At 45.8% G+C, this 24609-nt stretch overlaps 1 protein-coding gene across 4 annotated transcripts in view; it reads left to right on the top strand.

The window, feature by feature from the left end:
* Positions 1-22211, top strand: part of Zfat (zinc finger and AT hook domain containing) — a 175220-nt gene extending 153009 nt beyond the window's left edge. For all 4 annotated transcript variants that reach the window (XM_006241713.5, NM_001134957.2, NM_001414958.1 and 1 more), the window contains exons 14-16: positions 2082-2205; positions 4838-4968; positions 21360-22211. In XM_006241713.5, coding sequence (XP_006241775.1) covers positions 2082-2205; positions 4838-4968; positions 21360-21599 — 495 coding nt within the window. In that variant the 3' untranslated portion in view covers positions 21600-22211. The remainder of the gene's footprint in view (positions 1-2081; positions 2206-4837; positions 4969-21359) is intronic.
* The last annotated feature ends 2398 nt before the right edge of the window (positions 22212-24609 follow it).

The following is a 24609-nucleotide window of genomic DNA, read 5'->3' as shown; positions in this document are numbered from 1 at the left end:
TGGGATTATTTCCCAAAGGAAAAGTCAGTTTGGTCACAATCAAATCAAAGCAAAAGCAAATTCCAAGCAGCCAGCACACGCACGCCGTAGCCTCTTCTAGGCTCCATGTGCCTCCACTCCACTGCTGCTGCTTTCTTAGTGGCCATCCCATTGTACTGAGATCTCCAAAACGGTTGGCTCTCCGGCTGCACTTTCACCGATAGCCTCAATAGGCTGTCTTTCTGTGCCAAGCCTCAGTGTCTTTTTCACTCCTTCATTCCTGGGTCTTCAACTGCTATTGAGGCTGCACCTTCACTAGCGGCCCTTCCTGGCCTCTTACAGTTCTAAGCCTCAGCTGTTCTCCACAGCCCCTCATGCCTTCAAAAGCAGTACCATGTGGATGACTCTCGCACTACCCAGCTTGGTTGCCGGGTCAAGGTACTTAGTTGTCTGTGGAGCACAGCTTCTGTGTGCTGACTCTCAGGAAACATTTTCCAGAAGATTTCACCTCAGCAATGCTTATTTCTTCTTAATTACTGCTAAATTCACAGCTCCAGCCGACCAACATTGAGTAGTTCAGCAAAGCAAAGTTTTGTTTTAGAAGTTCTGGTGTCTTGTTAATCACAGCTGATTCTTCAGCTTCAGCTAACCAGAATGACAGAATCTTGAAATAGCCAGTGGCCCTGATAGTCTTTATACTCCTCCTGAAACTTCACAAGCCAAGCCTCCATCTTCTGCACTGTTTTCAACATTTTTATCTTCCAAGCTCCTACAGAACATCCCACTAAATTCTTAACCCTCAATGGCTCTTCTAGCCTAAAGTTTCAAAGTTCTTCCACAGTTCTTCCAAAACCATGGTCAGATCTGTTACAGCAACATCATACACTCTTGGTACCTACTTGTCTTAATTAGGGTCTCTGTTGCTGCAGCAAAACACCATGATCAAATAGCAAGTTGGAGAGAAAAGGGTTTATTCTGCCTACACTTCCATATTGCTGTTCATTATTGAAGGAAGTCAGAACAGGAACTCAAACAGGGAAGACTCCTGGAATCAGGAGCTGATGTAGAAGCTATGGATGTGCGGCTTATTGACTTGCTTCACGTGGCTTGCTTAGCCTACTTTTTATAGAATGCAGGACCACCATCAGGGGGTGGCACCACCCACAATGGGCTAGGCCCTCCCCTATTGGTCACTAACAGAAAATACCTTACGGCTGGATCTCATGGAGACATTTCCTCAACTGAGGTTCCTTTCTCTCTGATGATTATAGTTTGTGTCAAACTGACACATAACCAACCAGTACACTACTGCTCAATGCTATTCTAAAGAGAAGTTATCTTTTTAATAGCTTCTGCCTTCATTTGATATTTGTTAGGTGTTTCTTTATGTCAAACAAGTATAACCAAACTGAATTTGGCCAGTTAACTATGAAAGGGCAGTTACATGCCACTCTGATCTTGTCAGTTACTCATGGATGTTGATAGAGCATAATGTTGGCTCCTATATGCTTTGGCCAAAGTTCTGCCTTTCTATTGGTAAGATTCATGGCCCTCACCTTACATGGAGTACCATCACAAATTCTGACATTGCAGAATATGCCCTTCTGCATTTTTTGTATAATATGATGTGTGTCAGTAACTAAAGTTCAGTGGGATCTCACTGTATGGTAGGGCCTGTACTTCATGTGCTAAGTAACAATGCATTCTGCCTTTTCCACCTTCCTCCATGACTATTCCTTGCCTCTGTTAGCTGCGTTTCCGGAGGCCTCAGTATAAGGGGCAGATTAAAGACAGTGTTGGTAGCAGTGGGAGGAGACAGAAGCCTGTAGAAGTGCATACTCAAGCGTGTTCATTGTGAACAACATTCTTCACTTCACACCAGGAGCATGGGAGACAACAAGCTTCCACCCAGAGTGTCTGTGTAAGGTCTTGACCCTCAAGAGAAAGTGTTCTCTTTGGGTGATGCATCTGTTGGAGCCGACGGCTCTTCGGGGGAGCAATGCCAGTGAAGTGTTAGTGCTGTTCTCCTGAATGTGCTTCCTCGAATTTTGGGTTGCTGTGAGTCTCTTGGAAGGATGTTGAGACATGATATTTTTATTTAGCCAGCGACAGAGACTCCCGAGGAGCCCTCCACCCAGTATCTCTACATCACCGAGGCTGAAGATGTTCAGGGGACACAAGCAGCTGTAGCTGCACTTCAGGACCTGCGATATACCTCCGAGAGTGGTAAGGACATACCTGGTTTTCTTCCTCACTTCAGTGATGCTCTTTATGTAATAAATAAGCCAACATGTCTTTCCCTGTAAATGCTCCAGAATGAACTTACCCAGAGTGGGGCCTACGTAGCTCAGACTTATTTCCAGAGCAACTTTGGGTGTGGGCTGTCCTGCCATTCTTACTTAACTGCTGTGTAGATGGCTGTCCACTGAACATAGTGGAGTCTTCCATTTAGGTCACAGAGTTGGAGTCTGGTTCTCCTGACTTACCTCAAGGCAGCCCTACCTACAACCTCATGCTTCCTTATGGCCTTTATTTCACAGGTCTTATCCCAGAGTGTCCAGGCAGGTGATAACAGTAGGTGGCATAGGATGTGATGTACTGGTGTGTCACCCCAGGACTACCAAAACTCACCTGTATGCTCAGGATCACTCATCTGTCTCCATTTTCCCAAAAACCCAGATCATGTTTTTAAATCAAATGTGATAACTGAATTTTTTTGATCCATTTCTAAACTTGACACTGTTCTTGGAAACAGTTTTTCCAAAGCTCTAGGAGTGCCAGAGCACATGTGTATTGGAGGCTGAGTGAGGCAAGCAGGATTGATGGGGAAGCATTAGGTGATGTTCTCAGTGGTAATGGGAAATAAGAGGATGCTCCTGCCCTGCCCTGAAGTCCTCAGTTCCTGGTCCTAAGAAAGCTCTGTCCAAACACCTATGGGCATCAGTTTCCGACCAGTCAATTGCTGCTACCTGTCAGGCTAGAGCAAACTGGGGCTGCAACACCCCCGCCTCTACCAGAATCAAGGCCATAGTGTTAAGCAAGACTCTCACTACTGAGTCCTTGTTTGAATTTGGGTTTCTGTCTCAGTGGTTAGTGATGTCTGCATCTCCCATGATCACTTGCCCACCAGTGTCTTCCCATAGAGCGTCCACAGGCACATTTCTACTCGCCCAGCAATGGCTTTCTTTAGAGCATCTGTGTACACATGTCCACTCTCCCCACCCATGTCTTTCCTGTGAGAACCATGAGCTCATGCTCACTTGCCCATTGGTGTCTTCTTAGGGGGTGTTTGTAAGCATGTCTACTTCCCTCCAGTGTCTCAGAACATCCGTGAGTGCATGCCACTCGCCAGCCAGTGGGTTTCTTTGGGGAGTTCATGCACATATGCCCACGTGCCCACCAGTGTCTGCCAGTGGTGCTGTCTCTCTTCTGTAGTTCAGCAGGCCAGACCTCCTTCTCTACCTCCTGGCTGCCTATTTGTTTTGCTTTTTGCCTCCAGGCTATGTCGTGCAGACCAAATTCTACACTTATTATCATAGGCTGCATTTCTCATAGGTATATGCTCAATTTTATGGTCCCCTCATGGCACTTTTCTGCCTAGCTCACCACCATCTGCAGCACTTAGATTGCATGTTGTCTACTGGGATCCCACCAGACTTTTCTATGCTGTCCCCTAACTGCCCTCCAATACCATGTGTTAGGATGATTTGCTTACACATGGGTCTCAGGAGCTTGTCAGCCCAGGAAGGATTAAGGGAGGGATTATGCTTTATCTGTTTTCTTTATCTGTATTCCCAGTGGGAACCACAGCTCCTGGCTGACCCAAAGCTTGGGCTGGATAATGAGCAGTGAGGAGGGGAATGGAGGAAGAATTAAAATCTAACCTCAGTGACTCACCAAAGTAAACATTTTTGTATGTAGAATTTCGGGTGTTTAGCTGCAGGGCACATCTGAGTCATCCCCCAGGTCTAGGCAGAGGTGCTGTAGATGGGGCATGCTATGTGGTGTGTTTGAGCACATGCAGGTCACCTCCTCCTTCTTAAGCCAGTTCTACCTACCGCTCTGATCATGTCAAATCCTCTTTCTCCAACCTCTTACCGGTTGATTTGTGTTGGCTCAAGGCCTGCAGAAAGCCGTGCATGGGGGTGTAAACATTGGCAAACACTTCATGGCATTACGAAGCACGGAGACCAAGCAGTAATTTCCATTTTAGTAAATTAATGGTCTGGGTGAGGGTGTGCTCAGGAGGATTACAGATGGGCAGCAGATGGTGAGAGAGAGCAGGAGGGGTGTGCCAAGTTGCTGCCCTGGTGATGTGGGCCCCTGTCTTTTGACAAGATTAAAACAACAGCAAGCTAAAATTGGTTAATAGTTCAGAAGCCCATTGGCTGAATAAGTAAGACATTCTTGGGTGTCCTGCCTGCCACTCGGCATATTTCCACTGCCTATCATCCTCCCTTAGGAGAAACCAGCTCTGCATTTGAGCATGTCAACTGGTAATCCTCAGTAGTGACACCGAAGGGCAGTTTGTGTAACCACATCAAGATCCAGGTCATCTGGGCTTCAGTTCCATGTTTGTGATGCCATTGCCCCAATGGCCTGAGGCATATTTCTGCTTTTGTGTCCAAGTGATAATACCATCATGCCATCCTCTATGGTTTCAGTCAGGCCTTGAGCAGTTCTTATAGGAAATATGTAGTGAACTGTATAAATCACTTATCTGAATAAGTGATTTGTGAGAATCCATGAATTCTCTGAATAGGTAGACCCCACAGTCTTCACGTCTAGGGGCCAGTTTGCCCTCGGATGCCATTCAGTGCAGAGAGCTTAATGATGTCCTGTTGCTTCTTTCCCATAGGTGATCGACTTGACCCCACAGCTGTGAATATCCTGCAGCAGATCATTGAACTGGGTTCAGAGACTCACGATGCTGCTGCCGTGGCCTCCGTGGTTGCCATGGCGCCTGGGACAGTGACTGTTGTAAAGCAGGTGAGGTCCCTCTGCTCAGAAGCATTTGTCTGCTCAAGCCACTAGCCATCTTTCTCCTTTCTTCTTCCTCACAACTTCAGTTTGCCCAGAGTAGAATTTACAAGGAAATGGGTCTCCTTGGATTAGTATGGGATTGTGTCTTGATGGCTCTGTTTGTGCAGATGTGTTAGAGAAAGCACCCAGGTGTTTTAGGAGCCCTGAGGAGACTCTTCATTTCCTTTCAGAGAATCATAGAGTGCAAATGAGCATAATGAGAAGTGTACTACCCAGAAGTAAACTAGTTGGAGGCGTGGGGAGAGCCAGAGGTACCCGGGAATGTTTGCCCCTGGGCTGATTCTTTTAAAAGAGAACTATCATCTCTCGGGAGAGGAAGAAAATGATGAGTTGGAAAGAAACAACACCACGTTGTCCTGGTATTCCTCTCATCCACTCCTTCTCTCCTCTGTCCTCAGAAGAGACACCACCAGCCTGTTAGAATACAGCACATGAGATAGGTGATCAGCTTCCTCTGCTCACCCATGCCTGCCTCTTTACCGCAGGCTTCAGTTTTTAAGAGTAGTTTACACAGCTGCTTTAAAGGTGTAAAACAAAACCAGTAGGCACATCAGAACCAGGAAACTATATACTTGAAATGCATACAATAAGTTTCTATTTAGATTTTAGCATTTTGCCTGGCTGCTGTGTGTTCTTTTATGAGTCACGGGGTATTTATTGAGTACTTGGCTGTTGTCAGTCAGTCAGTGCTGAGGTGCTCCAGTTCCAGGGAGAAACCAATGCCTGCCATCAGGGTGGCCACTCCTCGTGGAAAGGGATTGAGCAGGAATAAAGTAGTAGGCCATGAAGAATGTGAAATGCAGACCCAGTGCACATATCATGGCCGGAGGGGGACCAGCAAGCATGGGCTGAAGGCTGTTGTAACAAAGCGTTGTTAGGCAAGATGTCTCTAAAATTTGAGGCTTGGGCTACTAGAGCTGCCCAGACTTTAATGTAAAATTAGTGTAGTTTTTTTGTGTTTGAAAATAAGAAGAAAACATGAAACGTTTAACTTAAAAGGTTGTGTGTGTGCACGCACACACACATTTTTCCTTTGCACTAATGAAGACATGTCTTACAATGGTTCTGATATATGCTCTCCTCGGTCCTGTGCCCTGGCTAACACTAATTGCCTTTGTGATTAATATGGCAATCTCACTGTTGTCTCCATGACTGTACTCAGTGCCTGGTGCAACATAGGAAGTTCATGCCACACAATTCTCTGGGGCAGTAGGAACTTCTGGTTTAACACTGGAGCTCCTGATCCAGAGACAAGGCTTGTCCTGGAGAGGAGTATTTGAATTGGGTGTCCTGGAACTCTTATTCCATAGTGAAGCTTCTCTCCAGGTCTTGGATAGAAGTTGGACAGCAGAAAGATGAGTGCTTAACTCTGCAGCATCTTGATTGAAAAGACACATTATAGTCTTTTGTTTTATCCTGGCATTTGCTAGGTTTCAGACTTCAGATTGTCTTATCGTATCTTCTGAAACTGCTCACTTAAATCCTGGTATGTGGAATTTTAAAGTACGAACTGGCACAGGGTCTCATTAGGGAAGTATTGGGAGACCTTGCTTGGTTTGATCACGTGACCACTGAGACTTAAGGTGCAGCTTATTGTCATCTGTATCTTTTCATATCGATAGGCTGTTACTCAGGATATGATTTATTGAGTGTCACGGGCAGTGCTGCCATACATGAGGTTGCAAATTTAGAGTCCTGCTTAAATATGCTTCTATCCATCGGACTGACAGCCCAACAGAGGCCAAGGCAGACACACATCAATACAATTGTACACAAGTCCAGATTTGCACAGGAGGAGGGGACAGTGATACCCCAGAAGAATCTTCTTTCTTACTTCAGCCTAGAGCCGCAAGTGAAACTTGGAACATACTCATACAGGATGACATTTGAAAATGTTCCCAAGAAGATGTGTGTGGCATAGTCACCATCTCATGTACCTGGCTGAGCCTCCCTTTCAGCTGTGACTCATAATGATAAAAATGTAGGGGGAGGGAGGGATGGCTGGATGGCCAGATAGACGTTAACCTGCCCACACCTATAGCAGAGGGGCTGAAGCATCTCAAGCTTTTGCAGGTGAAGGAATGTCTGTCTTTTGATTAAATTATCCCATCATTTGGGTTTACTTTGGCTGTTTTTATTGGGTTGATTGATTCTTTTTCTTTTAATTAAGCACTGGCTTAGAGTATTTTCAGTCAGGAAGTCACATGTGCTAAGGAGACTGATGAAGCCCTGATGGAGTCCTGCCCCATCCCCCCGCTGGGCCACCCATGCTGCCTCTCATCAGGGGCAGAGCACACAGGGCAGCAGTGTCGAAGACTTTCTCTTGCTCCAACCCAAGTCAGGACACAAAGCAATTGACCAGCAAATGCTGACTAAGTTTGCTTGCACTGTTGATTTCATGTGTTCATTTTCTGATCACCTCCTGTTAATACTGAAGAGAAAAAGAGCAAGGAAGTGTCATAAAAGCACATTCAGACATATAACAACAATGCCTGAAATTCCTGTTGCATGCCATAATCTTATATCTTTTAAAACAGAATTGTCTGTTTTATGTACTTATTTTACAGGGTCCAAATATATTCTAGGTTTTGTATGGACTCATTTTTCTATATGTGTATGTGGTGTATGCATGTATGCATGAGAATTTAGTGGGTGGGTGTGCCCACATGTGTACCTGTACAGGCCAAAGGTTGATACCACATGTCCTTCTCCATCATTTTCTACATTTTCTGAGACTGGATCTCTCACTGAATCTGGGATTCTGATTGGCTTTACTGATTGACCAGAAAGTCCCTAGGTCTTCTTGTGTCTACCTCTCAGCACAGCAGTTTCAGGCTTGCACTACCATGTTCTGCTTTTTATGTAGTGCTTATGAGGTGATATGTATTATGGCCGTGGCTTCGGGGGTTTCACTCTGTGCTATTTTAGCCTCATCATTTGGCCAAAATTACATATTGAAGTAAAGCTGCTTATGTCATGGTACCTGAGCCACAGAGTGAGAGCAGGAAGGGCTGGAAATCTAAATATTCCATTCTAGGAACTGCCTCCATATTCTTCCTTTCTTCTGCAAGACCCTACTTCCTAAAGCTCCTACCTTCTCCCAGCAGTACTAACTAGCCTTGTGGACCAGGCTCGTCAAGGAGTGAGTCTCTGGAGACATTCCAGAATAGAGCAATAATTAAAAGTGATCTGTGCCCAATTTTTAAGCTTGCCAAGTCCACTGTCACCATCTCAGCACACATCTGAACTGTGTGCTAAGAGAAGCTGTTCTACAGAGGAACAAGTGCAGCCCCTGGCCTGAGAGCCTGTGTGCCCTGCAAGGAGAGCCCAGCCTGGCCTCTTGCCTTAGCTCATGAAGCTGAGCGTGACCTGAGACTGTAGCCAGATTATGGGCTGAGCCATACAGGAAAGGATTTAGATGAAGTGGCTTCAAAGTCTGTTTTCATGACCACTTTAAAGAAAGCGTCCTCTTCTATTTTATTGTAATTACATGTCTAGCAGCCTGACCCAAGAACCCTACATGGTATAGAGGAAATCTGGCAGATGAAATGCCTTAAGGTGGCTCAAGGTTAGGTTTCTCTTTCCTTGACCTCAAGAAGCTTGGCTTAGTTTTCTTTGTTGTCCCTTCAGTGCTAATGACAAAATAATGGAATTTGACAGTTTTGTTTGTGCAGGACTGGAAACAGTTTCTGCTGAGGTTCAGGACAGCCAAGGGCTAAAGATAAGGCCCCAGCAGGCCTGGCCCCTACTCTAGCTACATTCCTAGGCTGGTGTGACTTCATGTTGGTCTAGTGTGCATACCTCAGCTAACAGCTGCTGAATCCCCTTACACCATTAACAAAATGCTGGCTTGTGTTGTTGCCTGTCAGTCCCATTAATGGCTTTTATCATTGTGGTTCATCTAAGGGATTCTTTGTAGAAGATTAAGGAAATATGCATGCGTTCATGTGTGTGTGTGTGTGTGTGTGTGTGTGTGTGTGTGTGCGTGTGTGTGTGTGTGTGCGTGTGTGTGTGCATTGCGGATACTCAGACCAGTGCATGTCACAGGGATGGAGAGTAAACACTTGCTGGCTTCTGGGAGTCTAATGCTTCGGGATTCCAGCAGGTGCCTCCAAGCCATGGTTTACTAGTATTGTCCAATTCCCAGCTCTTCTGTTTGTATGTTTGGTTTAGTTTGGTTTGTTCTTTGAGACAGGGTATCACTTTCTAATCCTGACTGGCCAGGAACTTGTTCTGATCCTCCTGCCTCCTTCTCTTCTGAGCGCTTGCATTTCCAATTCCTTGGGTCCTTTGTGAAAATGACTGTTCTTCCTGCTGTCCCATCATAGCGCTCTCTGTGACAGACTTCTCATCCCATAGTTTGGTTTTGCTTTTAGTTGCTGCCTCAAGAACTTTGCCATAAAATCGACTTGATCACAAGTCCCTGCCAACTTTAATTCTATCAGGACCCTAACATTTGTGTAGGTAGCCTCCTAGGGCACGTTCATACTGTGCCTTCTTTACAGAGCATTTGTTCTGTTGTTGCTGAACCGTGGCCTTCAGCATGGAGACGCTGGGACAAAGAGCAGCTGACCCTCTCTTGTTACTTAGTACCACCTTTGTACTCTGTAGGCCCTCCTTAGCTCTCCCCCTGCCTTTCAAGCCTCTTCTCTTTCTTCTTGCTAAATGACATTTTTCAGAGGGTTCTGTCCCTGGCATAATGTCTGATGACTGACATGCCAAATGGCTTCCTCTCAAAGCTCTTTTATTACTTGCTGTGCCCTCCCATGCGTTGGTAGTTGCTGAAAAGCCCATTTCTCTGTGAGTTCTTAGAAGTAAAAATAAGCCCCGTGGTATAACACTGGACATAGGAGAAATGGTCTGCAGAAACTGAGTAAAGGCTCTGTCTGTCTCATTATGGTACCTTTCCCTCTATATCCCTCCTTTAGAGCCGAGGATGTAGTCTCTTCTGTATATCCCTCCATTAGAGCTGAGGATGCCAGTCTCCCTGTATATCCCTCCTTTAGAGCCGAGGATGCCAGTCTCTCCTGTATATTCCACCATTAGAGCTGAGGATGCCAGTCTCCCTGTATATTCCACCATTAGAGCTGAGGATGCCAGTCTCCCCTGTATATTCCACCATTAGAGCTGAGGATGCTAGTCTCCCCTGTATATTCCACCATTAGAGCTGAGGATGCCAGTCTCCCTGTATATTCCACCATTAGAGCTGAGGATGCCAGTCTCCCTGTATATTCCACCATTAGAGCTGAGGATGCCAGTCTCCCTGTATATTCCACCATTAGAGCTGAGGATGTCAGTCTCCCTGTATATTCCACTGTTAGAGTTGAGAATGTCAGTCTTCCCTGTATATCCCTCCTTCAGAGCTGAGGATGCCAGTCTTCCCTATACATCTTGCTATAGTGCTGAGAATGCCCATCTGCAGAACATTACTTCTCCTTCCCTTTCTCCGAGCTCCACTTTTCCTACTGTGGTCTCCTACACACTGCAGAATCCCTCTTGAGCTTTGTTACAGTTGCTTGGTACCTATTTCCTGCCTCTCGTCCTTAACGCTGCTGATACATTTTCTTTTGTCTCATCCCTTCTCTCTGCAACTTCACTCTGGGAAAATATGTGGATGGTTGAACTCACTGAGTCTATTTCAGGTGCGGAGATAAGGCCAGGGCAGTTCTCCTGAGAGGAGGAAATAGGAGATAGGATGTGAAATGGCCTTTCTTGGATTTGTTCCCACATAATACTTGTCTGACTTAACCCTTGCTCCAAACTCCCACTGAGCCAATAGCCTACATCCTGGCCATAGGAATTCCCCTCAGTACACTATCCACTTCTTACCTCTTCCTCCTCTTCTCTGTTTCCATAACCAATCCAAATGTGCCACATAGGCATTTATTTTGGAGCCTGGGAGTCACTGTGCTCCTTTATATGTCACCTTCCTACTAGCATGTTCTTCAAGCTTCACCTGTACAAGATGCCTTAAAAACTCCCTTTGTCTATGGCTGCTGCTCTCATCTAGGTGCTCACTCATTAAAATGTGCTCTCTAGTGCTAGTAGTGTTGACATTGGGAGATACACACACACACACACACACACACACACACACACACACAAATACACATACATATACATATATACATATACATATACAATCACTGGTCTTGCCACACATACCCCCTGAGTTAGACTATGCACCTCTCCAGCTCTTATAACTCTTTTGATAACTTAGGATGTGCTCCTAAACTTAGAACTTCACTATGGTCCCGCTAATTCCAAGGCCACCTACCCTTTTGCTTCCCACCCCTCTTGCTTAGCCTGTACCAGCCCACCGCTGCCTTTTCTTCCTCTCCTTCCACCTTGAGGCTTGTGCATCAGATGTAGGCATGGCCCAGGATGAGAGTTGCCTATTTGTACGTCCTAGCTTCTTCTTGGCAGTGAGCTTTAATTAAGCCTTTAGTGGACCTCTTAATCCACAGGGTATAGTCCTCTAGAACCCGTGAATATAAGTGACCCTGCTTCTTTGTGGCTAGGTGATATTGTAGATTCTAAAGGAGGAAGCTTGGTCAGTGAGCCGTAATCATATCTATGGTCCATAGAGACCATCTCCAGTTAGTGACAGCCACCTATACAATTCGGGTCAGGGGAGTTAGGGTTGTTATAAGCTACTGCCTTTCTGTTAATTTTTTAGGCAATATAGATGATGGGTCTAGTCACCGAATAGTCAAATGAGAACCAAATACTCTATGTTAACATTAGACCTATATACAGTAACCTGCATTATAGGGCCCTGGTCAGAGAAACAGGCATATACGGACTTCTTGCTTGCCCAGGAAGGACTTCATCCGGAAGAACACTCAGTTCGCTCTCTGTCTCCATCCCCTAGCTCTAAGCAGAGAGAAGGTGAGTGGTAGTGACCTCTCCCTGCAAGGAGACCCACCCTGCAAGAAGCTCTCCTCCCTTTCCGAGCAGTAAGGAAATGTGAACAGGCAGCAGGACCCTCTTCTTCATCCAGTTCTTAGAAACTTTGTTCAAACCATCCCTAGTATTGCTGTATATGTGGTTAGTTCTTATACACTGAAGACCTGTCACGGTAGGTGGAGGTTTAGTCTCCTAGGTGTCCCTGGGCTCTTGAGCACCCGACTCAGGGCCTGGCTCATTTCCCAGGCATCATGAGCATTTCTACTAATGACTGTGAGCTCAGAACCGGGTATGCTGAGCTAACTGGGCTGGAGTGCATTTACTGAGCTGTCTTATCATCTCCAGGCAGGCTATGGCTGCCTCGCTGTGTGGAAATCACAAAGGCATGCTTTCCACAAAGTCTATGACATGGGTGTCAACCTAGGGTGTGTCACAGTGGTTGGGTCTCCCTTGGCACAACTGTTGAATATTAAGCTTATGCAAATACCTAAATGGGAGGTAAAGAATGCCTGGTTTGAACGCCAGATCTCTCCTTATAGCTCATGACCTTGGAAAAGTACTTTGCAATGAACTTCAGTTTCTTTCTCTGTAATATTTTAAAATAATAGAATTTCCCCAGTGGGGCCATTGAATAGATTATGTAAATGAGGCAGTTGGCCCTGGGCTTGGTATGTGTTACAACTGCAGTATCTTAGCTCTTGGCACTACAGACACAGCATAACTCCTCAACTCCTTACTATATGCATAGAATTCAATTATGAATGTTTATCTTTTGATGATTCTATTCAGCAGGCAGCAGGCATTTATCTAGGCTCCATACTGGGAGTCTCAGCAAGGTAAAATGACATTTTTTCCTTTTTATCTTTTGTGATGCTAGGCATTGAACTCAGAACCTTGCCCAGGCTAGGCAAGTATGCTATCATGTAGTTACCTCTCTAGACCTACCTGTTTCTTAGAAGAGTTTGTTGTGTGACTCATCCTAGATGAAAAACAATTCTATTAACTTAAATTAACACTTGCCTGTGGGTCCCTGTACAACCTCATGTTGAGTCAATTTGAGTTATTTTCACAAAGGCAGTCCTCCCTGGGAGAGGCCTTTATGGAATGAATGCCTGTATCTCAGAAGGCATATGGTACAATTCAACCCCAAATATGATAGTAGATTAGAAAGTAGGGCTTTGGGAAAAGAGATGGGACACTCATGAGTGGGACAGATGCTGTTAAAGTAGGCCTCAAAACTCCTTCATACTCCTTCAACCATTACATGAAGATTACATGAAGGCAGCATGTGCTGTGGTGAACACAGTCCTTTCTAGACTCCAGCCACATTGGGGCCATTGTGTCAGCCTTTCCTTTTCTGTTCTTTCTGAGTGATAAAAATATAAAAATATACTTCTGCTGTTCATAAGCCACCTCGTCTAAGGTACTCTGTTACAGCAGCCCAAGCCAAGATGGGCTGATTTGATGTGACTGATGCTGAGGGGCATGGACCAAAGTGAAAAGGAGTGGGTGGTGACTCTGAGCATGAAGGCACTGATCTGAGAGTTAGGGCTCTTCTCCAGTAGAAATAGTGACGAGACGTAAGCCTGTGCATTTTGTGAATGGGAGCCAAAATAAACTCTTTTGTTTCATTATATGTTTTTAAGTGCTCTTGGTCATGTTATTTCATCACAACAACAGAAAAGTAACCAGTACACCTGCTGACAGAGAAGCATCCTTACATGTCCAACAAAAGGCAGAGACAGTCCTGGCCAAGCCTTGTTCCAGCTCCTACCCACCAGACTCAGAAAATGGTGGACAGTGAGAGTTGGGAGTGCTGTGCTCTGGGTGGGTGGGGTGGAGATCTTTTCTCTTGAGAAATTGTAGAGCTATATGAAATGGTTATCTGACCTGAAGGGTTGCTATTAGAAGCAAAGCCTTACTGGGTTGTATGTCTGAAATTTTTAACCTGGAGAAGCCTTGTGGGAAGATCCTGGCGTTGATGTACATTTGCATGTCCTGAGCATAAAGTACAGCAAAATAACATCTTCCATAAGGTTGTCTACATATGGAAAGATGCAAAAGATAGCAAAAAGCCACACATGTTCTCTACCCCTTACTGTGACTACTCTACCATCTGTTTCAGTGGGCCTTTAAAATACTCCTCTGGTGCCCACTTTACTAGCACACGTCGGTATTTATTGAGCACCCACTGTAAAGCAGGTACCATGTATGTATTCAGTGAAGAGGCATGTTCCAAGTGTGAAGGATTGGTTCATGTGTTGGAAGGCCATCTTTTGGGGATGGAGCCAGGTGGGAACTCTTCCTCCTGAAGGAATTGGCAGCTCGCAGTAACTGTGAGTGCCATTAACCACTTACTCCTTCTGAGATACCATGCTGCTCTCCCCATTGCTTGTTTACAAGACACAGGTCTACTTTTCTCCCTCTCAGGCAAGTGAGGGCAGATTAAACGGGACATATACTCCTGAGAGAAGTATGAGATGTCCAGTTAGGGAGACATCTGATCACTGTGCAGCAATTGATTTGTCCAATATGGAAACTTTTTGTCCTTCTCCTATGATTCAAGGACCAGGTAAAAGTCTGCCCATCATTTTTCTCATTTACCACATTCTTTATCAAAGACAGTTGGTCCTTCCCATTCTGGTTGGGTCAGGGAGCCCAAGTGAACAAACTTGTATAAAATGATAACATTTTGCATCAGAGCCTGCCCTGCGCTTCAAACACAGGATACAATTGTGCTTCTGTGCTCACCAAGAAGCCCAGCCTATCAGGTCCTGGAGATTGTTATAGAGATCAGGAACAAGTATTAGCAAGCTGCTGTGAAAACTTGACTTTGGGCTATATCTGAGGTGTGTGTTCCCAGAAAAGAAAAATATCAGCTATCTGCATACTACTGAGGGAAAAGAGTGAGTAGAGGAGGAAACGTGCCATCTCTCCTGTGAAAGATGGTTGCCTGGTGTGTAGAGGGCCATGGCTTCCCTCTATCCTTGCATTCTGCCCCTTTGAAAGGACTTTCAATCTTCAGGAATGGCTTCTTCCTGTCTGTGAATATTTTTGGTATTTGTACAAGTTTCTTGAGGATAGCATCACCACATTTTGGTCTTGTATATAAATATACATATTTCTAGAGTTAGAAATTTATAATGTTTACCCACAATGCACATTCATTTTTCCCTTCTCTTTCCTCAATAAATTTGGGATTATAGTTATAATATCCCTGTTTCCAATGCATGGGGCTCTACTCCTAAGCTAGGCTGCAACAGGGCGTGTGCCTGCTGTGACTCCCATGAGACAGATCTGCCTCTCTTCTGGGAGTGCAGGGGAAGCAATGGTGGGGTAATCACCCAAGCAGTGGGGAGACTCCTTTACAGGGCCAAAATGTGCACAGGATATGCCACTTAACTTCAGACTGCTTTCTCATTTGATTCTGTCTGAGAAGTAGCTCTGACTGTCCTCGGAGTCAGGGTGTTTTAGATGAAACCATTCATTACATCCTTTCCTTCTATCTTGAAGATTATATGTGGGAACAACTGATCAGTAGGACACAGGTGAGGCAGGAATGAAGTCACACTAAGATAGTGGCTCTGAAGACATCAGCCCCAGTCTTGGTTTGTTCTCCTAGTGAGAACCAGGGCTAGCTAGTAAGTAGCAGGTTTGGCTGCTAGGAGGGCAGAAGACTTGACAGTTCACAGAGTCACCAGCCCATGAATCAGAGGTTTCATTGAGTGGTAGTATATCACCTTGATTTTACTACCCAAGATTCCCATATACACATGACCAAAAGAAACAAAAACAATCTAGTGGTCTATGTATACTAAGGCAAAGTAAATAGACTCATTTATCATAAAACAGTGAGAGTACTCTGCTCCAACCACACAGATTCAGAGGTCGGCAGAATGATTGTTCCCCTGTAGATACAGAACCTGTGCATGTGTGACTGCTTCCACTTACAAAACAGTGCTAACCTGACTGGATTTAAGATGAATAACTGGCTGTCTTAAGAGGGATAGAGAATGAAGCTGGATCCAGAGAGGTGACATCAGGAGCAAGATACCATGTATCTTATATATGTATGCAAACCCATCTTCCTTCCCATATTCATTCATTCTCTCTCTCTCTCTCTCTCTCTCTCTCTCTCTCTCTCTCTCTCTCTCTTTCTCTGTGTGTGTCTGTGTGTGTGTGTGTGTGTGTGTGTGAGTGAGAGAGAGAGAGAGAGAGAGAGAGGCTCTTGGATTCTTTCTTTATGCCTCTGATTCTGAGTCTTATTTAATAGCCTTACCCGTGCAGAGGGTTCATTATGTTCTGATGATTGTCTTGAGCATGGTTCATTCTCCTGAGGCATTCTGAGTCCTGTGACCTTCTCCCTGTCACAGGGTTCTCAGCAGTTCTTGAGAACCACTCCTAAGCAACAGGAGTGCCAAAGCGAAGAGAGCAAGAAGTGGCTTCGTCTGTTTGCTGGGCTGCAGCCCCAGGTACTTCTTATCATGGACACTAAAGACATCTATAGAGAGCTGTTCTCCAAGGCATGGCTTAATAAAAAGGAACTTGGCTCAACTCAAGTTATCTGAAATGTGAAGGATGCCTGAGTTGTGCAATCTCCTGGAATGGCAGCAACAGTGGCAGAGATGATGATGGTCTTGACCTTCTGCCTCTTGAAAGGCATACATAGGGTTCCTATCCTGACAAGACCCTTCAACTAGGATCCTTGAATTGAATCCACTTGTCTGCTTGCAGGTCTGCAGTGGCCCCCAGGCTTGGGCATGAGGGCAGCATGTACTAATAGGGTACTGCTGGCTATATTTATTTAGAGATATAAGCTAAGTATATGATAAGACAATGCCTTCCCACTCTGTCCTTCTGGTTTCTTTTCATTGATGGCCAGCTGAAGTATTTCTCATCTTTCTTTAAGCATTTATTTATGTGCCAGGCTGGGTCCAACTTTTCCCTGTATGAAGCCTGGCAGTTCCAATGCCCCACTGGGACTGAACTCAAACTTATTTTAGTAGATGGTGCTGATGAGGATGTGGCTATGAGCCCCAGCACAGGTGTTCGGGATCTGGTGCCAAGGAATTATTTGTACACTGCTTTGAGAGCTCTGGGTGAAGATATGCTGCAGATGTGTCCTGCTTTTTGTGGTCCTTGGTGGCTTTAAAGAGTGTTCCTATCAATGCCAGCTAGTGAGAATGTTTTCTCCTTTCCTCATCGCTGCTGCTGGGATTCAGCCATGAGCTACAGCTTTTTCTTCCATTAATTATCTTTGTTTGCCATATGTCTGTGTCCTTGACTGTGTCTCTGGGCTGTTTTGGTGTCCACAGAGGTAGTAATTGGTGTAGTCTCAAACAGAAGAACATGTGCTTAGATCAAGACTCTAAAGGTGTGGAGGGATGCGAGCCGAGGGTCTAGAACTGCCAAGAGGAAGAAGTCTCTGCAGGCTTCCAATAGACCGCCTCTTTCCTGTGGTCCTTTTGTTGGACAAGGCACCTCCTCAAATTTTTCTCCTGGCCAATGCTGGGTCCTGACGATGCATTTGTGCCCAGCCCAGGGGACTGTGCTGTTGGTCCTGCTCTCTGTTGTGGGCATCTTTTTTTTTTTTTTTCTGAGACATTTAACACTTCGGCAGAGGAGCCTCTCAGTGTATTCTTATTAAAGAGATAGTAAAAGAAGATTCAGCCCAAGAAACTGATGAGAGACTGGGGAAGATTCTGAATGGTGGTCCCAATACCTGCTTCCCTTTTGGCTCAGTCCTGGGTTGGAATAATTATCTGAAGCTCCAGTCCACCAGAAGCACAGGAACCTGGGTGTGGCCTTACCCTGTACTTGACCATCCATGGCTGTGGGGGTAGGGCCTTGCAGGCAGCTTCCATCTTTTCTGAGCCCCATACCCTCTGAGGCTCGGGTGCTAAGATCCTTGAGATGCTGTGGGGAGTGGTTGCTAGGGTAAACACTGATGCTTATGCTGGCATCTGCACAGCAACTATTGCTGTTCTCGCTCGATGCTATAGGTCTATTGGGAGAACTTGGAGGTGGACTGTAACACAAAATCCATTCAGGGTCATATATTCCTTGAGGGTCTGTGAGCAAGGGGAGATCCGAGACTTCCTTTAAAGTTGGGAAGGAAAGGATTTAACCTCATGGGGATGGACTTTATATAGACAGTGGAGAAGAGAGCTGAGGAAGAGCAAGAAGGAAGAACAGGTGAGGAGTATGGAAGTAGTGGAGGGATGGGGAGCCCCTGGATGACATGGCGTCCTGCAAAATATCTATCCGTGCTGCAGAGCAGACCGTGAAATGAAGGTGAAGACACAGGGAGCTGCTCTCCAGCAGCAATAGATCTGCCAAGGGTAGGTCATAGCAGGGTTTAATCCTGATTCTAGAACATCTGAGGTGGGCAGAAGTACTGAACATAGGACCGGATTTAGTGAATAATGTATGCAGTCCCATGGATTAAGGTTTTCTATTAAGCTATCTGTGCTGCTAATAATTTAGCTGAAAGACATGTTAGATACAGCATTGTGAGGGGGGGGAGGATAGAGTATCTGTCTCAGGGGATAATGGCACTGTGAAAGCCATATTATTTCTGCTGCAAAGAACAATTTTAAGCCTGTGCTAATAGATTAAACTGCTAGAGTGATCATTTTGAACAAAGAGATTGGTTAGAGCAGTACAAGCCAACCTTTGTCTGCCTCGGATGGCTAAAGAGCAATAATTCTACCCTATCAATCTGTGACATGTGATACCGTTAGTCACTGCCACACTCGCCAGCTGAGGGAGAAAGAGCTCTCGACTTCGCCTGTGCACACCAGGCCAGCTTTTGCTACTTGTGAGCTCGACCTTATTCGAATCACTGGACCCTTAGGGGCTTCATGATGCCGTTGTGAAGAGGAAACAGATACTATGTGTGAGGAATTGGAGTGAGGTTTGATGGAGTGTTCAGTAAACTGCAGCACTAAATAGCTGTTAACTTCTGTGGGAGCAGGGTAGGCAGTGCATAATTACAGCAATGACAGAAAAGCAGAATGAGCAGGTGACACTTAGAATGCTTGAGGAACACGTATTTCCAAACCTCATAAGCCCCCTCGTAGAGCAGCCTCTTGCCTCTGGCTGTTCCTCACTGTGGAGCTCCTAAGTATCTAGAGGAGGTGCACCCATAGGCAGCAGGTAGATTCAGGGATCCCCCAGTTAGCATGACCTGTGTTACCTAACACATGCTTATGCTAGGACTTGAGTGAAATGCAGTTACCATCATCTGTCACCTTTTCTGATGACCAATTGTGATATTCTGTGGATGAATATAGTACAGGTTTTGCTGACAAGACCAACCCAGGGCTAGAAACTGAAGAAACAGATGGAGAAAGGGTTCTCTTAAATGGACTTCAGCACCTAGAAAAGGTAGCAGACAAAACAGACAGAACTGTTTGGCAGGATGGTAAGAGAGCATAGATAGGTTGAGGCCTGGGTTTCTCAGAAATGGCTGCTTTGCTTTGTGAAATAAAGGCCCAGTCTTTGTGTGAACTGCTAAGGCTCTTAGATCTGATGAGCTCATGCAAACATCGCTTTAAACCTCATCTGTCCTTCTCTGCAGCCTTCACCCTGCCGTAATAAGTACAGCCCAAAGTGTCACACGAACTCATTGTGTCTCTCCCCTTCTGCTCACATGATACCACCACACTTACCTGGAAGGTGCTGTATTTTTTGCACATGTTTCCTGAGGACCTCAGTGTTTATCACCCACCCTCCTTCTTTCCTTTGTATAATTTACCAACAAGTGAGGAAGGAGGTTTGCAGCATTCCAATCTCCAGTTAGGTACTATCTTTTAAAATGAAAGAAATCAGTGTTTACCTCCACAACCTTGGTTCTGGTGCATCTCCCAGATAAATGAAATGGAAATAAATAGTAAAAGAAAGGAAATAAATGTTTTGGTTTATAAATAAAGAAATGGCTAGATAAGTTAGCAGTTTTCTCTCAGAATAGCTTTGCAGCTTCGGAATTCTCTCTGTCGCACTCTTCTTTTAGCATCTAACATCAGGATGCCCAGATTCCACCCACAACTGTCTCCTCCCTCCCCAGTCTCTATGAGCTGAACCTTCTCTACTTGGTCCTTCTCAGGCAACTTCAGTAGGTATGGAGCTGAGGTGAGACCTTCCAAGCTAGAGAGCCATGGATGGGCAGTGTGGGGAGTAGAAAGCTACTCTCCTGCTATCAGTCACTAGCCAGAAGAAGAGTCTGAAAAGTCATGAGTAGGAGCTTGTGTGGCTGCTTAAGCAAATTCCCCTCTTTCCCTTCTTCCACTTGCCTAGAATCTGCCCCACATCTACATGGGACCCAGAAGTTATCTATGGTGTGGTCATGATTTGTTTTGAACCACCCTGTCAATTCTTACCCCCTTGTCTTGCTATCACCCATCACAGTGCCTGGGACCTGGTAGATCATCAGCTAACAAGCATTAGACGCTTACTTGTGCTCTTCTAAGGTAGGCACGCTGGTCCTTTTTTCACCAAGGATTGTAAAGCATTTTTCCCAGGCTTCCCAGAAGTGCTGGAGCTGACTTTCATACCTGCTTAGTGCATCCCAGAGAATGTTAGCCTTGTCACTGAGACCCTGAAAGGACAGCTGCTCCAATATCCCCTATGGGCCAGTGGGGCTACCACCAGCACCTTGTCTATTTCTCAGCCCACCCCTTAGTTTGCGATCTAGGTTCTCAGTTCTTCCGAAATTTGTCTCCTGTCCCTCTTCTCTGGTTAAAGATGGTTATTATCATCAATTACAAACAGCCTAGAACTGATTGGTATTCAGTGATATGGTACCTTAGCATTGGTAGGAATTTGGCTTCATCTGGACTCTGTAGTCTCTGAGCAATCTAGAAAGTTCTGGCTGTTGAAATCAGCTGGTTTTCTCCACTGTCAGTGTTCCTGACCTCCCCTGCTCAGCACTGTGGCAGCATGGATCTATTGGCAGGCCTCCAAAGAATTGCCAGGCATCCACATTGATCGACAGCCCCTGGGGACTGTAGCATTTGAAGTGGAACTCCCAGAGTAGTAAAAACAAAGAAACCAGAAAGAACCTAGCCACTTTATCAGTATCAAATGGACTAGCTACATAGTTTTTAGGAGCCCCCTACTCTATACTCTATGCCTATGCATTTAATATCCCCATGGTGCCTCCTAACCCTCATGCTTTGTGACTCCACACCTTGTAGAAATCAGATGAGGCATCAGGATGAGAGATTACATTTGGGGTGTGGACACTTCCATTCGCAACAGGGAAAGACCTGACCTTGTCACTCTGTTATGGAGTCTCATTCTTCTCTTTATGAAAAAGGGGCGAGACAGTGCAGCATTGATGAGAGGATGGTGTGCAGCTCCTAATGCCTCATTTGTGATGTTGACATTACTGCTGAAGCTAAGTCACCTTTTGCTTTCCCTCCTAGGTCACCGATGAGGAACCCAATTCCAACCATACAGTCATGATCCAGGAGACTCTGCAGCAGGCCTCTGTGGAGTTGGCCGAGCAGCACCATCTGGTGGTGTCCTCTGATGACGTGGAGGGCATTGAGACAGTGACAGTGTACACACAGGGTGGGGAGGCCTCAGAGTTCATCGTGTACGTGCAAGAGGCTGTCCAGCCCATGGAGGAGCAGGTCGGGGAGCAGCCAGCCCCAGAACTCTAGAGAATCCCTGCCTCCTTTGGCAGCCAGCCTTTGTGGGCCTGAAGACCTCCTAACCCACCAGGTCCATCCCTGCTCTTCTTGCCCACTGGCCCAGATAAATTTCTCCATACTGTCCTCTGTGTGGTCAAAGCCAGAGAGTATCACCAGCAGTACAGAAGCCCAGTCCTCAATACAAATCACATCCTGACCCAGGACCCTCTGTTTCCAGAAGACATTTCCATCAACTCTCCTGCCCTACCCCTTACTTGCTTCAAGACTCAGAGACTCCTCTCCCCATCAGCATCTTCTTTCAACCCCAGCCCTTTGGGTCCCTACCCTCCACCCTTGGTACACATCCTTGGCTGGGCCCACTGTGCTGTCTGTGAGAGGGAGACAGACATTACACAGCAAGTGGCCTTATGTCTTTTGAGTTAACCCTGGGTAGGGTGGGCAGAACCATCCAAGCATTCACTGGGCCCTGCCCTCCTCAGCGCAGGGACACTGGAAACAAATCAGTGACCCATGGTCCTCTATCACAAGGGCCCAGCTTGGAATTCTTTTCTCTTTTAAAATAAATGCATTTTTTCTTTCACCCCCTCCCCCCCATTCAGGGAGGTGGGTGAGATTAAAGCATTTGTACCTGTTCCTTGTCCTTCTTGGGGACAGTTTATACTTCCTCTACTGAAGTCCCCTTCCCAGTGGAGCTGTGTGCAAGGGTGCAGAGACTGACACAGACAATAGTACTTCTTGTTAGTATCCCAGTTGTCCCTAACCTTACCATACAGGACCTTCTAGAACTTGTGGGAGAACACTTCAGTAGGAAGCCAAGCAAGGCTGGCAGGGAGGAGATGGGAGGGTATGCTGACCTCAGAGGAACAAAGGGCCCTCTGCTCGCATGAGTTCGTTTACACCAGTGGCTGTTGGAAGGGCCATGGGCTTTGCTATGGGGATTATGTCCAGTGTACACTGGACAGTGGACAAGGACAATTTCTGCTTTGCCCCAGAGTGGGGCTGACTGCAAAGGGGGAATGGGAAGAATTATCCATATGCCAGCTCCACAAGGGGTGGGATTGTGAAGAGACTGGGATTATATTTATTCCAGAACCCTCGGTTGGTGGTGGCCATTTAATACACTGAGGTGACAGAGTCAGCCAGTGTTCCGGGGAGATCTCTGTCTCAACAAGTGTCTGTAGATACAGCCAGTGTCCAAAGTGCAGACACGGACTCTGTCTTCATCCAAGTTTCCTCAGCAAGTTGCTGGAGTTCTCCTTCAAGTCCAGTTGCAAATGAATGAGTGTGATTGATTGCCAAGTTCTCTGATTATGGACAAATTCGGGTATCTGAACCTTGACCGGCTTTGACCAAGGCAGAGACCAAAGACCTTAGCCCACATGGGAGGCATCCTTGCTGTTTGTTTTGTAGGAATGGAAGGAAGGAAACGCATTTCTTGCAGCTCTTCCCTGGAAAGGGATTGATGAGAGCGGTAGAGGTGTGTGTGTGTGTGCGTGTGTGTGTGTGTGTGTGTGTGTGTGTGTGTGTGTATATCTATCTATCTATCTATCTATCTATATATATATATATATATATATGTATATATATATACATCAGGAGGTGTTCTGTGACATTTCCCATATCCCTGTGGACATCAAGAGTTGGGCAGAGAGTTGGTGACTCAGAGCTTCCTTCATAGACTGTTTTTCTAAGATGGATGGAACGTTCCAGCAATAATAAAATATAGCTTGTTCCTGCTTTTCCCTTGGGACCTCCTCACAACCCTGAATGTGTTAGATGGATTTTTTTTAAGCCCAACTAGTATTTCCTGTCAGATAAAGAAATAACTGGGAAAGGCACAATGGACTCTGCCTTCAGGCTTTCTTTTCCATTAGGTGCTTAGCCAGATCTTGATGTGTTACAGCATTCGGTCTGCCCACTACCTGTGTCCCTGTAAGGTCAGAGCACAGATGTTTCCGTGGAGCATGGCTAAGATCAATGCCAGTGACACAGCTGTGCTTTGCCACAGCAGCAGCCCAGTGAATTAGGGCCAGCAGTCGAATTTCAGTGATAGGAAATGCTATCATCAAGAAATTAACTTATTCAGAATCTGGATCTGCTACCTGGATCTGAAAAGGCCCAGTTCTCCTTTTCAGCGGGCATGCGACTGGCGAACAAGAGCCAGTGGGAGAAGAGAGGCCCCAGTGTCAGTCTGAGAGCAGACAAGCCAATCAGCCAAGAGTGTCTGTGTACCTGGGGCTGGGCTGCAGGCACAATGTAGTGTTGGTCAGGCCTGGAATCATCTGCAGTGTCTGTCCCTCTGCAGCCATGCTCACATAAGCAGTCCTCAAGCTCCCAAATTGGTTATCTGATAACAAGTGGTCAGCCGCCAAATCGTATAAATACAAGCATCATTGTTTGTACTGAGAAGGTTACATTTAGAACAGAGAGAGAGAGAGAGACAGAGAGAGACAGAGAGAGAGACAGAGAGAGAGACAGAGACAGACAGACAGACAGACACTGAGACTCACACCATGCATGCCATCACCACCACCAACCAACACAACTAAAGACAGGGACAGGGAGAATGAATCTGAAAAAGAGCAAGGGCGTATACCTAGGAAATGTTGGAGAGAGGAAAGGAAAGGGGAGAATTATGTAATTAGATTTTAATTTCAAGAGCAGGGGAGACCCATTGAGTGCCACTCCATGAACTCGGGAAGTGCTGAGCAGAGGGTAACTCTGGCCCCTCAGGGTAGTGCTTAGCTGTGGATATGATCTTCCACCTGGCTGATGACTGAGCAGTGTTTATCTGTGTCTCATGCTTTTGAGGTGACGGTGACTCGTTTTCTAACGTGTATCTACAAGACTAATTTAGCAAATTAATTTTTCTTGTACTAGCTATTTAAAATTCATTAGCTTTTGTCACTGATGACTTTCTCCTTGCTCTCTGGATCTGCCTTTCAAGTCTGGAGCAAAAAGACCATGTGGTGCTAAGCTGTCTCCCTGCTATGTCCCTTTGAAAGTTTTCCAGTGAATT

Source organism: Rattus norvegicus, chromosome 7, assembly GCF_036323735.1.
Source record: "Rattus norvegicus strain BN/NHsdMcwi chromosome 7, GRCr8, whole genome shotgun sequence".
In the NCBI taxonomy this organism is placed as follows: Eukaryota; Metazoa; Chordata; class Mammalia; order Rodentia; family Muridae; genus Rattus; species Rattus norvegicus.
Note: the sequence above shows the minus strand (reverse complement) of the source record. Positions and strands in the feature narration are given on the sequence as shown.